Source organism: Phaseolus vulgaris, chromosome 1 (genome assembly GCF_000499845.2).
Source record: "Phaseolus vulgaris cultivar G19833 chromosome 1, P. vulgaris v2.0, whole genome shotgun sequence".
Lineage (NCBI taxonomy): Eukaryota > Viridiplantae > Streptophyta > Magnoliopsida > Fabales > Fabaceae > Phaseolus > Phaseolus vulgaris.
Genome location: NC_023759.2, coordinates 25,166,041 through 25,185,310, shown reverse-complemented (window position 1 = coordinate 25,185,310; position 19,270 = coordinate 25,166,041). Strand labels below are relative to the sequence as shown.

Genomic DNA, 19,270 nt, shown 5'->3' with positions numbered 1-19,270 from the left:
TTCCGCGTGCATTTTTTCCATCAGAACCTTCCTTAACTGGAGTGCGATGTATAATCAAAGTGGTTGCTTGGGTACCAACTTGTGCATCTATTCTCTAGCGCCATGTACTTCGTGGGTGCCCTAAGTATTCACGTGCCATGCATGCAGCTTCTCTAGGAACCCTAACCCTAGTGAGTTTTAACGCCTCCCAGGGTTATCCTCACGTGTTGCGCCTTCATGCGTCACACACACCACATGCATGGATCCCTCGTCCCTTAGGCTTCCCACATACCTCTTATCTTTAGCTGTTATCTTAGCAAATCTCTAGGGCCCACCTTACGTGGCCCTCTACATTATCTTGACGACCGATGTCCGATCTTCTCCCTCTATCAGCGAGGTTCGATCTCGATCTCCAACATTGGGCTTAGGGGATAGTACCAAAGACTAACCAAACCCCCGGTAGGAGCATCTGGGACCCATTTTACGTGGCTCCCTTCCATTACCAAACATGGGTGCGTAATGTCTAAAGTTAGCCTCAGGACTGATGACCGAGAATTGGTCGGGACAAACTTGTATCTCTTTAACATTTTTGTGAATTTATTATTTTATGTTGACAAAATCAACTATAAGAAGTTTAAAACTGGCAAGTGCTACATTTGAAAAGAAAAAACTGACAGCATGAGAAGTGTCTCTCGGTTGATAATTATATAAGAATGTAGATTTTTATAATCTCCACTTTTTAAGATGTGAATTTTAAATGTCACACTTCAACTTTAATATATAAATACTTCTAATATACAGTCTTTGAATTTTAAAAGTCACAATTCAACTTATATTAGATTTGAGCTGTGAAATTTACTTGTATATAAAATTGTATATAAAGTAAACAAGTAAAATGAGTATGTTTTAAGTTATATGTGAATTTTACTTTTATGTTTACATTACTTTACCCTTTAAATGGTAGACTTTGTTCTTTGTTTCTTTTATTAATATTACATTACATTATAAATTTCAAAAGTTTAAAATCTTTTTAAGGTGTGTATTAAAATAAATAAAAAATAATATATTTATAAAATACAAAAAATAAAATTAATGGGTTTGGAAAATTTCTGAAAGTGGCGAGGATTTACCGAATCTCCAAAAAATAATTATCATTATAGGGTTTAATAGAAATGACCAGTAATCCATTAATAGCACTAAATCATTTAGAGAAAAAAAAAATTATGAATAATATAGAAGATTCAATTCTTTACGTAAGTATTATATCTATCTATACTTATATATAAAGGGGATTCCCCACTTTAACTGTTCTAAATTATTTTCCTATTTTATCTTTTCTTAATATTTTGTTTTATTAATTTATTTTGGTTATTTGGACATTTTATAATTTTAGAAGTTAATAAAACAGATTTTGTGATTCCCCACTTTAACTGCTCTAAATTATTTTCTATTTTATCTTTGCTTAATATTTTGTTTTATTAATTTATTTTGGTTATTTGGACATTTTATAATTTTAAAAGTTAATAAAACAATTTTTTAATTTTATTTTATTTGTTCTCACTTAACTGACAGGAGAGTGGAGAGATTGGTACGTTAGTTTATTTTTGTTCTCACTTAACTGAGAGGAGAGTGGAAAAATTGGTTACTTTTCTGTTTTAAACTGATATTCTTCTTTATTAAATAAGCGATTTTTTAATTTTATTTTATTTATTTTCACTTAACTGGCAGGAGAGTAGAGAGATTGATACGTTTTATTAGAGAAGAGTGGAGAGAGAGGGGTGAAATGTGGGTTTATGGATGGTTACTTTTTTTAGGCAAAAAAGTGATATATAAGAAAACTATGAGAGATGAAGAATATAGAAACATCTTAAAAAACTGTTGTATGATGTTATTTGATATTCTTTAGTCCCGTGCACAATTTTTGTGCGTTTTCTTTCATATTTCTCAAGCACAAGAGGAAGAACCGAAACCCTAACAATGAGTCAAAAAGCAAAGTGAGTGAAGATGGAGAGAAAGAAATTGAGAAGTTCCAAAGTTGTGATGCATCACTGCGTGAGCAAACACCTTCATTGTTGACCCTTCCAACATCTAAATGCAAGCGCACTCTGCGTTGGCTGCCACTACTGTCGTGTCTTCCGCCTCCTCAATGCCTCAAAAATCCTAATTTTGAGATTGGTGTATTACTAATTTTCTTCATATTTCATTTCTTTTATTTATCTTTTTTTTCCTATTTCTTTAATGTATACATTTTATTTTATTTTTTTCAATAGAAATGTTTAGTTTATTTTATAAATTAATAACTTCAATTTCTTTACTCATTAAGAATCACATTGTTAAAATATTATATTCTTCAATAATATTACATTTGATTTATTGTGATAAAAAAATATAATTATTTAATTATTTTAAACATATTTAATTAAAAATAAATATAAATAATAAAAGATTAACACAAATAGTAATATAAATTTTGTATTTAATTTTTTCCACATTTTAATATAATTAAATAATAAAATAAAAAATCTATCTCCTTTTTTATTAAATACAAAATTCAAGATATTCTCTAAATTCTTTTCCTATTTTATCCTTACTTCATATTTTGTTTTATTAATTTATTTTGGTTATTTATATATATATATATATGAGATTCCCCATTATAACTGTTTTTGTTTGTATAAATTTATTTTCCTATTTTATCTTTATATCAATATTTCATTTTATTATTTTATTTTGGTTATTTCGTTATTTTATAATTTAAATTTAAAACTAAAAAAATAGTTAATATTAAATATTAAATTTGAAAGAAAGGTGCACTACATTTATTATTCCTAAATACTCTCTACTATTGTAGCAGTTTTAAAATTTATTTAATAAACAGTTTTTATGATTTTCCAGTACACATAAACCACTTTCCAATTTCTCTCTCTTTCATTCTCAACTTACCTACTTTCCACATTCTTTTTTTCTACCATACTTCTCATATTTCATGAAAAACTGATATATTATAAAAAAAAATAAAAAATTGGAGAGAGGAATAAAAATTAGGAATAAATTGATAGTATATTTTTCATGTTTTATTAATAGTTATAAATTTTCAATTTTTATTGTGTTGTAATATGTGAGTTTTTAAAGACAAGAAATCAATCTTTTCTCAAATTTTATAATAAAGAAATATCAAATAAGTTCATTTGTAGATAAATTAATATTGTTAACAAATATGAAATTTACTTGAAATTAATATATCAATACCCTTATATGTTTATCTTATTATTTATTAACTTACTTTTCTTTACTTTAATTAGTTTTATCAAAAAATAGTATTAAAAAATAATATAATTTTATTTAAAAAATTATTTACTATTTTAAAATTGTCTAATTAAAAGTAAATATAAATATTTAATTTTTATAAATTTTTAATTAAAAGTAAATATAAATATTTAATTTTATAAACTAAAATGTTATTTCATACTATGATTTTATTTTTATTGGTGATAATATGCATTTTAAAAAATTATTTAATTTGATTAAAATTTATATTTAATAAAAATAAAATAAAATTGAATAATCGGTAAGTATTACTATTGTGTTAGCTATGTTTTGATAAAATTTATGTGTCTTCTTACATGTGTTTGTATTTATTAAAATGAACTTAAATTTATACTAATATGAGTGTGTGAATAATAATATTTTTTATTCAATTTTAATATTAAACATAACTATATATAAATAAAAAATGCAGATTTCCCTTTAACTGTTCTAAATTTTTTTTTCTATTTTATGATTTTCCAGTATATATAAATGATAAAAATAAAAAATCGGATACACATGCGCTGTGTGCCCTAGTGGTGATAATATATATATATATATATATATATAATATTTGATTACTAAAGTAAGTTTTAACGATGGAAAGTTAGAAAACAATATTATAAAAATAACAATAATAATAAAAAGTACTTATGCAAATTCTTATATTTTAATATATTATATATTTTATGTTATTATTACTTGATGGGTGATTTTTTTGCATTTGTATGTTAGTTTTAATCACATTCTTATCTTTAATAATGTATACTTATTTTAATTATAATTCATAGACTAATTTATCAAAATCATTTAACTTCAAAATGCAACAAATAAAGTTTAGAGAAAAAGGAAACATAAACTAATTTCATACAAATTAAAAGTACTATAAAAAATTAAATAAAAATATTTCCTTGATTATTATTATTAATAATATATATATATATATATGAAGTAATTAGTTTCTCATAATAAAATATATTTTAATGGTTTTGAGGAATAATGAATATTTTGTAAACTCAGTCATCTCTATTCCATAAAAAAAAATTCATTAATTTAGAAAACTATTTATAATTCTAAATTGAATGATAATTGATTACAAAAATAATCTGAAGTAATTGGAACCTAATGCATAATATAAGTGCATTTATTTTCTTGGGAATGTTGTCGAAAATAGTTGGTGGAAGCGAAAAGATCGGTGAAATTTGAAAAATCGTTAGAGCAATGGTTGTTTGATGGGTGAAGAGAGAGAGAGGGGAGAGAGATGCGAGAAGGTGTGAGAAAATGAGATTGTAAGAAAGAAAGGAAGGAACTTCAGAGGGGAAATTGAATTCCCTTCTTGTTGTTCCCCTACCACGGCCAATTGATATCGCGGTGAGGGACAATAATCATAAACATAAAGCAAAAATCTTTATTCCATACAACACAACCAATGCAACTGGATTTTTGCTGACAAAGGTGATCATTGCAACAACAACGTACGTACACAACATCATCATGTTCACCCATAATTCCTACCACCAGAACAACAATAACATGGCCTCTCGCTCCTCTTCTATCGCCACCTCAATTCAACCTTCCACTGTCAAAGCAAGGCTCTATCAAGTTTGGAAAGGAAACAATGTACACCTTTTTTTCCTTCTAAATTTATCACCCTTTATACTCCTATTATCAAATATCTTGCTTCTTCTTCATAATAAAACAAGGTGAAAATTGGTTTTATTCGATGGCATAATTAATGTGTCACATATGATGCCTTAAGGGGAAAAATTACATTTTATGTGATTCAGATGAGTATTTGTCATTTTGATAACATATAAAGATATCTAGTGCCATTCATTTTCAGAATTTATAGTTTTTATGGATGAGTGAAGCTTTCTTTTGAAGCTGTTTTTTTATGTTCTTAATTGGAATTAGGAAAAAAGAATATTTTTTCAAAGAATTTTGGATTACTGCAAGATGTATATTTCAATGTTTGATATGATTAGTAGATGCAAACATTGGTCCAAAATTTGTTTCTTGGAATTGGTTCAACATTTAAATGTTCAAGTGTTGTTGGCAGTAGTACATAGAAGTATACCATGAGATATTTCTTTGGTTTTGCGGTTTTTTTCCAATTGAAACACCCAATACTCAATTTTTATTATTTTCTTTATAAAAAAGTAGAAAATGTGCCTAACAATCTCTCTATTATGACCACAACACCCTAATGGTAATCTTGGTTTATCTTTATTTCTCTGATAAGAATAAAACCTTTTTGTTTGATACACTCATATCTTACTTTATTACTCTTCCATATAAAAAAAACAATAAAACTTCAAACGAATGTAAACATGTGAAACTTAACTTTAATAAAGAATTGATATTTAAAAAAAAATATATAAACAAGTAATCTCTTATGGGTAATTAATTACTCAAATTGTTTATTTAGGAAGTAGTGTCTAATTTTGAATTAACATTTTTGTTGTTAGAAATTTCTATGTGGTGGAAGATTAGTTTTCGGTCAGGATGCATCATCTCTTTTTCTAACATCATTCCTGATTGGAGGTCCTGCAATAACATTTTGCATAAGAATGCTATTATCACTAAAGAAAGAAGACCCTCACTTTAGCAACCCTGTACTAATCGGCGGAGTAGTTCTCACAGTTTTGGTTGGTAAAGTTGAAAGGTTTCCTTATCAAAGTTGAGTACTTAACATGAGAATGATATTTTTAACACGAGATTTCACTGGTTGCAACAGGTTTTTGTTTTTCTCTTCATGACATCTGGTAGAGATCCAGGAATTATCCCAAGGAATGCACAACCACCTGAATTAGATGACCCATTAGATTTAAACACACCCTCCATGGAATGGGTAAACAATAGGGCCCCTAATTTGAAGTTGCCCAGAGTCAAAGATATGATAGTTAATGGTCACACAGTAAAGGTCAAATTTTGTGACACTTGTTTGTTGTATCGTCCACCACGTGCTTCTCATTGTTCTATCTGCAATAATTGTGTTCAAAAGTTTGATCATCATTGCCCTTGGGTTGGTCAGTGTATTGGATTAGTAAGTTCTCCAACTTATCTACATCATTAATGTTTCTTTCTTATCTTCCTTTTATCTTCTTCTTGTTATGTTATATATTATTTGCTCCAATTTAATTAAAATACATAAACACTTTAAAGAACTTTTCTAGTTATTCAATCATAATTTCCCATGAATGATAATAATTCTCTTGCATAACTTTTCAATATATTAGTATGCACTATTACAAATCACAAATGAACTTAGAACTCATATTAAGATTAAGATTGGTTTATATGAAATAATGAATGGCATTATAATCTTATGTTGTGCATAATTTTTTCTTTTCTAATTGAGTTTAAGCATGACACACTTTTACTGTTTTAGTTCATAGGGATAATGAACTTTATAGTCTATTATTATTATTATTATTTTTATTTTTTTTTCATTAGAACCTAACTTGTTCCTTCTGTTCATGTTTTTCAGCGTAACTACCCATTCTTCATTATGTTCATATCGTCATCAACCTTGTTGTGTATATATGTATTTGCATTTTCTTGGGTTAACCTTCTCCGACAAAAGGGAAAATTGTGGGTCAACATGTCACATGATGTCCTATCAGTTACTCTCATTGTTTATTGCTTCATAGCTGTTTGGTTCGTGGGAGGGCTAACAGTTTTTCATCTTTATTTGATTTCCACCAACCAGGTATTTATTTGTTTTTCCAATGTCTTATTTTATTTGCTTACCTTAGCTATAGTTGCAACATTTATATAATGATTTCGTCTTATGTATTTGTGATTATCTTAGAATTGGTTATTAGTTATATAGTTTTATTTATATATAATATTAATTATTTTACTTAGATATATAAGAATATTGGACTATTTTAGTATATCATTTTGTTGATTAATATGATGTGACACTACTAAATTTTATGATTTGTGGAGGTTTAGAATGTAAGTTTGGGCAGCCAACAACCATCACAAATGTGTTTTTTTTTATAAACTAAAATAGTTATCACTTTCTCATATGTTAAAAATTGGTTCTAGAGAATTTGAAGTAGTTGCTAAAGTTTTTCCACAAACTTTTCAATTTGATCATAAGTTATCCAATCCAGGAAACATCTCTAGTACTTATACATTTTATCTACTCTCTTCATCATATAAAAATTCAAAGAGAATTACTGTGTTAGTAAAAATAACAAAATGTATACAAGATTGTATAAATTCAATCAAATAAAATTATTATCATTGGATTACTAGTATTGTTAATATTTCCAAGCACCCAACTCCATGGAAATATTTCTAAATTTTATAAACAACATCATTTTAGATGAAATTGTGGTATAATTATTAGATTGAGTCATTTCTTCTAACTTCTCCTTCCATAGAAAAATATAACAAGTTTTGGCCAATCAAAATGTAAACCCTCGTTCATTATTGTAGGTTACTTCTCTCTTTCATTCCATTTTCTTCTTATCTCTCCTTACTTCTCTTTTAGATATACGTTTGTTTTCCTTTCTATCTTTGTCTTTCTCTCATCTATACATCACAAGTCATAAATATAAATTTTTGAAGCAAAATTAGTCAAGCAAATTGGGTCTTTATAACACCTATTATCCCTTTCCTCCTCACTAATATACCATCAACCAAATTTTTTAGTTGCAATGCGTAATTCACCTCAACTCATAAAGTGTTCAAATTATACTTAACACATACATTACCATATTGATGTAATCATCTGTGGGACTTGAACCCAAAAACTGTTACATAACTCTTACCTAAACAAAAATACAAATGGAATAAAAAGTTAAGATGGAAAAGGTGAGGAAGAAGACACCATCTTGAGTGTTTTAAGGATAAATGAAATATTGATTCACCATTTGAAAAACTCTCCAATAACATTTCTTTGTCTTCTAGCTCACACTCAATAATTAGTACATCCTTCTTCAAGTAGTATTCTTCTACTATTCTAATTCTTTGTCACAACCTTTGGAGTTGAAGGATTAATTATTTCTTGTAATATGATGGCATAAATCTTTCTCTCATGCAACCTTTAGAGCCAAACCACGTGACTATTTATAGTCTTTTTCCTTTAACATCATCATTCAAAATTTGGTTCCAACATATTAAAACATAATCTTAAACTCTAAAGTAGCAATTTTAACCATATTAAGTTCACTAATTTCATATGCAAACAAAAATAAAAATTGTTTCACTTTTCTTTCCCACATAATACACAATTCAATATTAGAATCACCATTAATCTTGAATTTGTTTACATTTTATTTAATAAATTTGTCTCGCAACATTCTTTCTCTTATTGTTTTTATTCTTGAGAACTCTCTTTCTTTATAATCTTCATATTCTCTTTCACTATCATAGAAAGAAGGAGTTCTTGACATTATAAATGTTCTTCTTTCTCTTCTACCTTTCTTCTTGCTATTCTTGCTTCTCTTTTAATCTTTCTCTTCTTACTTCTCTTTCTAGTCTTTCATCTTTTTCTCGAACAGTTTTTTTCCCACATATATATTATATTTTTCATATAATTTATTTTTATTTCTTTTTTCATATACCCGTTTGACACATAACTCGACCTCTTGATTTTATTGGAGAATAAAATTTAGAAGACATCGTTACGAAACAAATAAACAAAAAAAGAAAACATAAAAACTTTATTTTTGGTTAGAGTAAAAATCTTCACCACTCTTTGAAGTTTTGCACTTAAAATACTTATAGTATGTTTGGGTAGGAAATTTTCAAAGACTAATTTATTATATATAATTTAAATTTTTTATGACAAAATACGTTGTTTAAGTACAAAATTTCAAAAGAAATTGAAATTATATATGTGAGTAATTAGATTACTTAAAAATATAGAAATTCAAATTTCATGGGACAAGTCGTTGACTTGATGAAGACTGAAACATTAACTAGGATTACTTTTTTCAATGTTTGGAGAATTTTTTCAACTAAAATTGACTGAAAATTTGACAACTTTTCAGCCAAAATATTGTAAAAATAATTCTCACTACAAGAAAATCATTCAATAGAAACCAATTTTAGATACCAAAAATAATTAGTTGATGTATTGACAAAATTAGATATTATTTTATAGACTAAAAAAATTATTGGTATCTAAATTAGTTTCTATTATTGATAAGTAATTTCTAAATTGGTATCTAATTAGATACCAAGGTTTTAGATACCAACTTTAGAATCTAAATGATTGGTTGTTAAAACTTAGGTAGCTAATTTTATACCAATTTAGAAACTATTTATCAATAATAAAAACTAATTTAGATACTAATAGTTTTTTTTTTAGTTTTTAAAATAATATCTAATTTAGTCACTATAGAAACTAATAATTTTTTGTGTCTAAAATTGGTTTATATTTAATGATTTTTAGTAGTGTTCAATAATCATTGTTAGTCAATGTTAATCTAAAAGAAGCTTTGCCAATATCAATAAAAAAATTCTTGATGAACTTTAATTAAAAAAATAACATCAAACAAGATTGACTAAAAGAGAAAATTAATATTGATATTTCTAATTGATTAATAACTTTTTAATATTTAATTTTTATTTTTTTTTGCATTTTTGGTAATTGAAATGTTAGATCCAAATGAGAAAATTAAAATTCCATAAATTTGAATTGCCTTATCCAAATAGAACATTTAAAAAATAAAACTATGTATTTGGATTTCTTAGAAATTGTGACATTCCTTATCCAAACAAAAGGTTAGGCTTTTACTATAAAGATGTTAAAGATTGAAGTTAACTCTATTTCTCTCAAAAGATCTAAAAATTTGATAAACTTTTCTAAAGTGACAAATAAAGAAAAGATACTTTCAAATGAAAACAAAAAACAAAATAAAAAGTAATTATAGAGATTTTTAAAATAGACAAAACTTAAAAAAAAAAAGAACTTACAAACTTAAAAAAATATATATAAAAGGAAGAAAAGTTAAACCAAAAGATTAAAAGATGTTGACGAAAGTCTCCAACCAAAAAGAAAAAGAAAAACCTAGAAAAGACTCACATTTAAGGTATAACTAAGCAATTAGAATTACCACAATATTTATATTTAAATTACCCAATAAAATTTATCAAAACAAGCACATTATCAAAATAAAAAAATCACATCAATTGGACGATTTAATTTGGCTGATTCCCAAGAAAACAACTAGAATTTGAGTCCAAGATTTATCGGTCAGGTTTTTTTTTAATGCTTTTCTTTCCAACACTTTGAACTACTCAATCTTCATTTTTTCTTTGCCATTTTGGTTGTAATTGGTATTGATTTTTTTTTATACCTTCTACAAATTTGAAAACCCATTCTTAGACTAAAATCTACATTTGATTTTCAATGGAAGAATTAATAACACTTGAATGTTTATGTTTGCAAGTCTCAAATCAATTCAACAACAATTTATTCAAGAAACTTTCTCAAAAACCTTCTCAAGAAGCAACTTCTCTAAAATTGAGAGATTGACTACAGACAAAATTATTCAAGCACTTTATTATAAAGAAAACTAAAGAACAAAGATAAATACTAAAATAAAAAAGGTAGACTCAAACTAGATTATCAAGTAAATAGTCTTACATATGTACCAAGTATATGTCTCAACCAAGAAGAAAATAATTGATGGATTATAATGTAAAACAATACTATAAACATGTGTAAGAAACCATGAAAGTGCCTCAATATAAAAGGTTAACCAAAGAAAATAAAAAATAACATCACTTAAAATTGGGTTTGGAAAATAAAGGAAAACTCATTTGGAAAGAGCACTTAATTGGAGTGATGTAGCATCTTCATATGATGAGTTAAAGCCAAAACTCTTGTTATAACTTGATGCAGTCTCTTTTGGATTTTGGAAGGATTTATCTAATCATGAAAAAAAAATCATCCAAGAGTTCACCAAGAACCATGACATAACTCTCTCCCAAACAACAATAGACATGAAAAAAGAAAAGACAATACTAGAATGAAAAACAATGGACAAAGAGGGGGATAGGATGGAGAAGAAGAAACCACCTTGAGTGCTTCAAGTATAAGTGCAATGTTTATTGACTACTTGAATAACCTATACAAAGAGTATCAAATTCTCAAGACACTCAAAATAATAATTCTAATTTATTCAATTTTAATGTGTTTTGTATAAAGAAAGAACCATTTATTTAGGATGGATAAAATGTTTATGAAGCTTCCTATTAATAGGTGAGAAAAGCACAACAAACTCATCCAAAAGGAAAGAACTCAACTCATAATCATTTATGATAATAGTGATGGAGTTTGCAATTCTCTCATTAATAAAGTGGGTGGGTTTATGAACTAGATTAACCACCTAGGTAGTTAAGTTAATTCATGCCTCTTTCCACTTTATTTTTATTCTACAACAAAACTTATAGAACATTCTATACTTATCAACATGTTTAAATGATTTTTAAAAAATATTATTCTTCCTAATTTCTTCTTCAAATGATTTAAAAAAAAATATTTTGCTTCCTAATTTCTTCTTCTAGCTTTTCCAGTCTTCATCTTGTCATCTATTTTCTTAAGCTTTCTTTTTTATTCTTTTTTTCTTCCATATTCCTTAAAAGGTCTCTTTAAGGTGTCTCTCATCCTTCTAAATCCTCATAATATCCTTGAATGTATCTTATGACAAATAAATTCACATGAATAATAAAATTATTTATTTATTAATACCCAAAATAACACATGAGATGTTTACCTTCTTATGTTGTTCTATAGACAACAAGTTTAAACTCCTCCATACGTGGAATTGTTTGTTTGTCCTTATTTCAATAATTGTATTACATGAACCCTATAAAATTATAAAATGAACAATTTATTAATTAATATACAAAATACGAATATAATTGTAAAATATGTTTAAACTGCCTTATTGTGGACTTAGATGAAATAGACTAATGAAGATAATTGATATTTTTAATTATTAAGAACTTTAACAATTAATTATTAATTAATTTTCTTTATAACAAAATCTTAAAATTATTATCCTATAGTTTTTCTTTCCTTTCTATATGTTGAGGTGTAATATTTTTTTAAATTACTAAAAAAATGTTAGTACATCATATTTTAAAAAAAAAAAACAAGGCAACATAAATTGAGTTATGCATGTTCTTTTTATAATGATAAAACAATTTTTCTTTTATGATTTTTAAACTTTTAGCCAACTTTTAAAGTTAACGGAAATGTTCTTTGAATCAACAATAGGAGATGTTAAAAGAAATATGTTACTTCTTTATAAACCCACTATTCTCTATCAAATACCACAATTATATGCTCATCACGAGGCATCAATATATACTTGATTTTATCAATTAAATCCTCTTATTATATTGTATTTCTCATATATAAAGAGATGATTTAATTAGACTGAATAAAAATAAATTTTAAAAAATGGTTAGATAAAATATAATAAAATTATAAAGAAAAATAATAATTTTCATTTGTTATGACTTGTGCACAAATGATATTACCTATAACATGTAGAATACATACTTTACTAGATTCACATCTAACATGTGGACACTAAGTAAGTATCTTGATTGTTGTATATGTTGTGATTGTTTCGTAAAAAAAATGATATCCTTGAGGTGCACTATTTTTAAGCATTTGACTTTAGAAGACATGGCTACATATGCAGACAAGTAATGGATAATCTATCATGTTACATTATTAGTAAGTAAATAAAATATTATAGTGAATAAAATCTTATTGCATGTGAAATAAAATATATTTCTCTTAATTATTCAAACATATTATATTTTTTTAAAAGTTGATTTTCGGCATGACTTGTGTATAAAATTCATCTTTACTTCATCCTTAACAAAAGTTTTACTTCATCCTTAATCAAAAGTTTTTTGTTTTATTTAAAAGTAATTTGCTTAAGTTTTGTTAATGGTATGAATCACTTTCAAATGTAATATCTTTTCTAAGTTCTCTCATATAATATAAATCCCTTGGCATATGGACAATGATACTTCAACCTTTATCAACCTCATCAATCAACAAAATACAAAATTTGTGCTTACTTAACTTCAATATACTGATCATATTTTTCATGTTCACTTATATGAATGCACTGAGAAAAGTTCACAAAGTAAATTTCTAAATATCCTTTCCAAATCCTCTAGGACATGTAATTTTTTTTATTGATAAAAGAGTAACTATATGTGTATATATAAAAATACTAGGGTGGTCTAATTCATATACAAACTAAATAATATAAATATGATAATATAACAATTACACACCAAAACCAAAGTTATAAACATCCTACTCCTCACCACTTAAAAAAGTGCATGAATTTAACCAAAAGGTGTTTCAAAAGTATCCTTCTACTTTTGCATATAAAGACACTTCAATCATCCACCATTTAAAATAAAATGTAGCAATTTAATCAAGAGGTATATTACAGGTGGTACCCTACTTTTGTACATAAATGTACTTAAATTCCACTAATACTACTAAAAAAATGTGATAATAGTAGATTGGATTTTTCCTTTATTTCTGATGGAAACGTATATTTTCTGATCCTTTATTGATTTCATTCTCTATTTTTTTTCCCATGTTTGAGGCTCATTTGTTTCAGATGTCAACATTCTCATTCGTTTCTCTAAGACATGTAGTATTTGCTCACTTGCACATTAAGAAAACAAATCAAGAAAATTGTAATACTCAAACTCAATTATATCCTCTAACTTCTCATAATTTGATGAATATGATTGTCTCAATTTTTCATGAACATTACTTGCAATACATGATGTGTTTGATTTATATTACGAAGTGAACTTTAACCCTAACTCAATCCCATAAGGTTTGCATCCACTTATATACAATGAAATATTCTCATCTCTAGTTGATGTGGGATCTCCAATACACCCCCTCACGCCAAGAGTGACAGCTCGTGCGTGGGACAACACATTATGGGTGGTCCAATAATGACCCGATAGCGGGTGACACGATAGACCCAACAAACACTACATGAGAATATTTCATTGTATATAAGTGGGTGCAAACCTCACCCCATGAGCCGGTTTTATGGGGTTGAGTTAGGCTTAAAGTTCATTTTGTAATAATTTAAGAAAAATTCCATTATTTTTAATTTTCAAACATTCACGGGTCCCATATTTTTAACCTTGTACTCATTGATGTTACACTTACTATATATTTTCATGATTAACATTGAACCCTTAACTATATACTCAATTTCATTTGCCACAATTTTTGCATTGTCTAGAATTACAACCTAATTTTGAAATCATATTAGTCATTAAAGTAAATTACAATTTTCATATGAAATTATATTTTATACTTACTCTAAAAAGAAATCAATTTGAAAATTCTTAACTAACTATCTTATTCTAACTTTGTACTTGAATATCTTCAATTGTGGTTTTTCTCTTTGTGGATGTTTTGAATTCACTACCACAAAAATAATAATGTGCTATTTTTAAATACATGAATTTTTTTTACTTAACATATGAATAGACTTCTTGACAATTTAGTAGTAAATATTGATATGCTTATGATTTTTATAATAGGGTAGGAGTGAAAGTTGAAGTTGTCATTGATCTACTTAGTTGAGGATAACCAATTTGAGAAATTTATTTTATTATAATTGGAATGATCATCAACATAACTCTTGAATAATTAACAAAACATTACCAACATTATGGTCAAGCTATCAAGTAAATGATGACATAAAAACTAATGGAATTGGTAGTAAATATTATATGAAGATGTGATATTATATGATGCCATGACCTTTAAGTCTAAATACATTATAGTTCTCATCATTAATTAAATTAAATATTCTACTTGATTAACCGTTTAGCCTCTTTACATTCTTGAATATATTGAGAAATCTCTTTTCTTCATTCTTTTATCATTGTAAAGCATAGAGAAATATATATATTTTTATTTCATCTTAACCAAATATCTTCTTTAGACTCATGTGCTTTAATGTTCTTAGTACGTTAAAGATAACTTTTATACTTTTTCATATTTAAGAAATGTATATATCATATTATCAAAAATATTTTTCTAAATGTTCTTAATATCAAAATCATGACATAAAAGATTACTTTTCCAATAAAAAGAATAAAGAATAAGTTGTTTTTCCATTGTTTTAGTCTTTCTCCTCACAATTCCGCTTTCCTTTACTACTTTACTCATTTGATTCAAGGTTGCTTTTAAATATTACACTCATGTCATCAATATGTCAAGAAGTTGCTTCAAAAAATTTAACCTAGATAAAAACTTTGGTGGATCTCTTTCTTCATTTGTGTCATGGAAGTGTTTTTTATCAATATAAATTTATGATTACTTTAAAAAAAATCAATAACTCATGAAACACTATTTATTAAGCATCATTTATTATTCCATATCTTATAATAGATAAGGAAAATATAAAAAATTATAAGTTGAATAGGTATAGCCAATATAAGTATTTTTTTAGATAAATTACAGAGTCTAAAAAATATTTCTTTCAAAATAAAATCATAAGTTTCAACACCTTCAATCCATAAATCCATAGTTCATTCAACTTGATAAAAGATTGTAGGTACACATTATATTATTCTCTAACTTTTTTAACCTAGGATAATCACAGACATAATAAAAGAAGATTACTTCATGCATTTACAAAGAACTCAATTATAGGATAATAGGAGCTTGCCCTATTATTATTATGATAATAGGATATGTTTATCAGATGTTGACTAGATTAAAATATGTATAAACTAAACTTTATTTCTATACATTACACCGTTTTCGTTGAACTATGTTTGTTGTTATATCTTAAATATTGATAGGGATATTTTAAGTTTCCAATAAATAAAATTAAGTCCTTAATGATGCTAAGATATGAAAATGAAGTTGAAATTTAATGTTATATGAGAAATTCTTGTCATTTTCTTCTACAAAGTTTAGGGCTCATCTTTATTGTGTAGTGCATATATGTCTTGATCTTTATTATCTAACATGATTTATCATCACTTTGCATTATATACTAATATTTTGATCGTGTCTTTTGTTACAGACAACCTATGAGAATTTTCGGTATCGATACGATAAAAAGGAAAATCCATTTACAAGAGGAATATTGGAAAACTTCAAAGAACTTTCTTGTAGTAAAATCCCAAGCACATTGATAAATTTTAGAGAATGGGTTGTGGTTGAGGATGAAATTCCAGATGAATCCTATACTTCAGATCTAGAAAGAGGTTTTATAAGCTCAAAACATAAATTTGACATGGAAATGGGAACAATGTATGGGAAGGATGGTATGCGAGTTCCTTCCATTTTGAAGGAATTGGATTATAGTGGCATTGATGATAATTTAAAGAAAAAGGCGGGAGAAAAAGAAGGTGAATATGATATTTTTGTTCCTGCTGATCAAACTAAATCCAAAACTGGAGGAGGCAATGTACATGAAGAAAAACAATAATTCGTATTGGTTCTTTGAAGGTACCATTTGATGTTTGCTTTAGTCTTTTTGTAACTCTTCACGGGGGCATACTATATTAATCATGCATAACACGCTTTTCTTTTTGAAATACAAGAGAGAAACACACAGGACATTTGCAGAACTTGTTTGTCACAGAAGCCTTGAGGACTTGCATGATTCATATAGTAATAGCTACACTGTCTCAACTGTCTTTGATGCAGATCCATTTGGCATATTCTGAGAGGGAGTATTCATAGGCAGAGTGAATTCTGAGGTTAGAATGTTGATTTACTGATGCATGAAGAGACATGCAAAAGGGTACAAATGGTTTGATTTATAATGAAAGTTGTAAAGTGATCAATGAAACAAATGACATGTCTCAATGGAAACTTAGATATTTTCACTACTCAAAGAGAGAGAAAAAATGGGTGACAAGTTACAAAAAATGACATGTTCACATATGAATGCAGGACCTATAAATGAATATGAAAGAGCTGAATTAATCAAAAATCAACAATACCTGTTCTTTGTTCGCCTTCTTAAATTTAGTGAGGATTGTAAATTTTGTTTGCAATTCCAACTGCTTTGTTATAATCTAGAACACGAGTAATATTATATCATCTTACTTAATCATAAAAAATTAAATAAAAAATACAATTAGAAGAATTTAGAATTATTCAAGAGAAATAGTTTTAAATAATTTTTTTCCTATTTTCCTTCTATATTAGTTGAAATGTATTAGAAATTACAAAAAATATGTGCATGTTTGTTTTGTAATTTTTAATATATTTTAATTAATAACAAAGAATGTGTTCTTTCCGCTGTGCTTTAGTAAAAAAAATATTTTTGAATTTCAAATTTGTTACTAACATATACTAAAAGAAACAATAAGGTTTTAACATCACAATAAGAGGAACGTTGCATCTATAACTTTTTTCTTATTAATTTCCTTTTATGATTGAGAATACCAGAAACTGCGTAATAATTGCATTTGAATTTGGATTCCATTTCTTTTTACTTGATAGAGAACTTATTAGCATAAGAAAAATTCTCCTTTTATTATATGTTGAAATTCATTGAAAATCACATAACTATTATATAGATTTTACTTTTATTTAATGAGTTTAACTCATAATATAATAGTTTTTAATAATAAATTTCAAGAACAATATATGTTACTAATGTGAGCATGTATCACAACACTTAAAATAAATTTTACATTTAGAAGAAAATATATTGTAAATCTAAAATAATGATAGACAAATCAATTTTATTTACAAATTTCTAGAAATTCTTTAGCTTTAGTTTTTTTAGCAATGAAATAAATGAATTAAAGGAACATTTTAGGGGTATTCCAATCCATATACAAAAATCATAAAAACAAACATACTTTTCATTCCTATATCCCAAGAGATAGTTCTACCATTTGCATTTAAAGATTCCAAAAGAACTAACATAATTCTCTCCCTATTACACAATTTTTATAACTATCGCAGAAGGATACATCAAGCCATACCCATATACATAAAACTAACCTTCCACTTAAATTAGAATATGCAAATAAACCCATAAAATTGGCTTCAATATTGACCAACCAATGAAAACCACTATTATCGTGTGCACCTTTGCTTAATTACAAACATCCTCTGCTCAATAATACCTCTAGTACATATCTCTTCCCTGCATACTTGCAAATCTATATTGTTTTAATGTTTTGCTGTTGAGGTATAGATTTCCAGCATCAACAAGCCTTTTGGCACCATGAACCGACTTTCATCAACCCCCTTTGATATTTGCTTTCGTTTGTTTGTCTACTCCCTACCTGTAACACCTCTATACCCTTGCAACACCAAGACAATACCATCCTTCCAACAAATATCTATGTTAAACTGTACCATTTCCAAGAAAAATATGCATGCACAAACTTGCACAAATTGCTAAAGTTGGTTTTCAAAAGACAAAATTAAACCAATGCTGTTTTGCTTAAGTCAGAATTCCAAACGTCATCAAAACTATTTTAACAGATTTAAGGGCCAAACAGTTTAGAGTCTTACCTACAATTCTACCACTTATTTGTTATCAAAATGTTGTTTCTTATTTTGTAATTCCACATTCCATCATCCCCAAGGTCTTCAGTAACACTCAAGCATAACTGTAAAAAGAAAACTCTCGACCTTCCGCGCCTCTTCAGTCATCACAAAAATCTTAAACCATTTTTTTTTATAAGCAATGAATAAATAAAATTAAGGGGATACTTCAGGGGTATCCCAACCCATATACAGTAGCCCAGAAGTGGACTTCCTACATCATCCACACAAAAGACTCTCCTTTATGGTTGTGGCAGAGCAACCTTAAAGTGAGACAACCATACCCAAAAAACAGCCAACAGGTTACCTTAAGCAACATACAACATACACAAAAATCTTAAACCATAAAAAAAAGTAAATCTAAACCAATATTTTATCAACAATAACTTATACAACAAGTTAAGTTCA

The 19,270-nt window shown here is 26.8% G+C and overlaps 1 protein-coding gene across 2 annotated transcripts; it reads left to right on the top strand.

Annotated features, from left to right (window-relative positions):
- The first annotated feature begins 4,448 nt into the window (after positions 1-4,448).
- On the top strand, positions 4,449-17,311 carry LOC137816130 (probable protein S-acyltransferase 1). Of its 2 annotated transcripts, none has more exons than XM_068619220.1 (6): positions 4,449-4,905; positions 5,754-5,933; positions 6,023-6,331; positions 6,776-6,997; positions 16,368-16,795; positions 16,891-17,311. In XM_068619220.1, the coding sequence occupies exons 1-5, from the start codon at positions 4,780-4,782 to the stop codon at positions 16,773-16,775; spliced, it is 1,245 nt and encodes a 414-aa protein (XP_068475321.1). In that variant the 5' UTR covers positions 4,449-4,779; the 3' UTR covers positions 16,776-16,795; positions 16,891-17,311. The 2 variants fall into 2 exon arrangements, with proteins under 2 accessions (XP_068475321.1, XP_068475322.1); XM_068619221.1 differs by having other exon boundaries at positions 4,501-4,905; positions 16,997-17,311.
- The last annotated feature ends 1,959 nt before the right edge of the window (positions 17,312-19,270 follow it).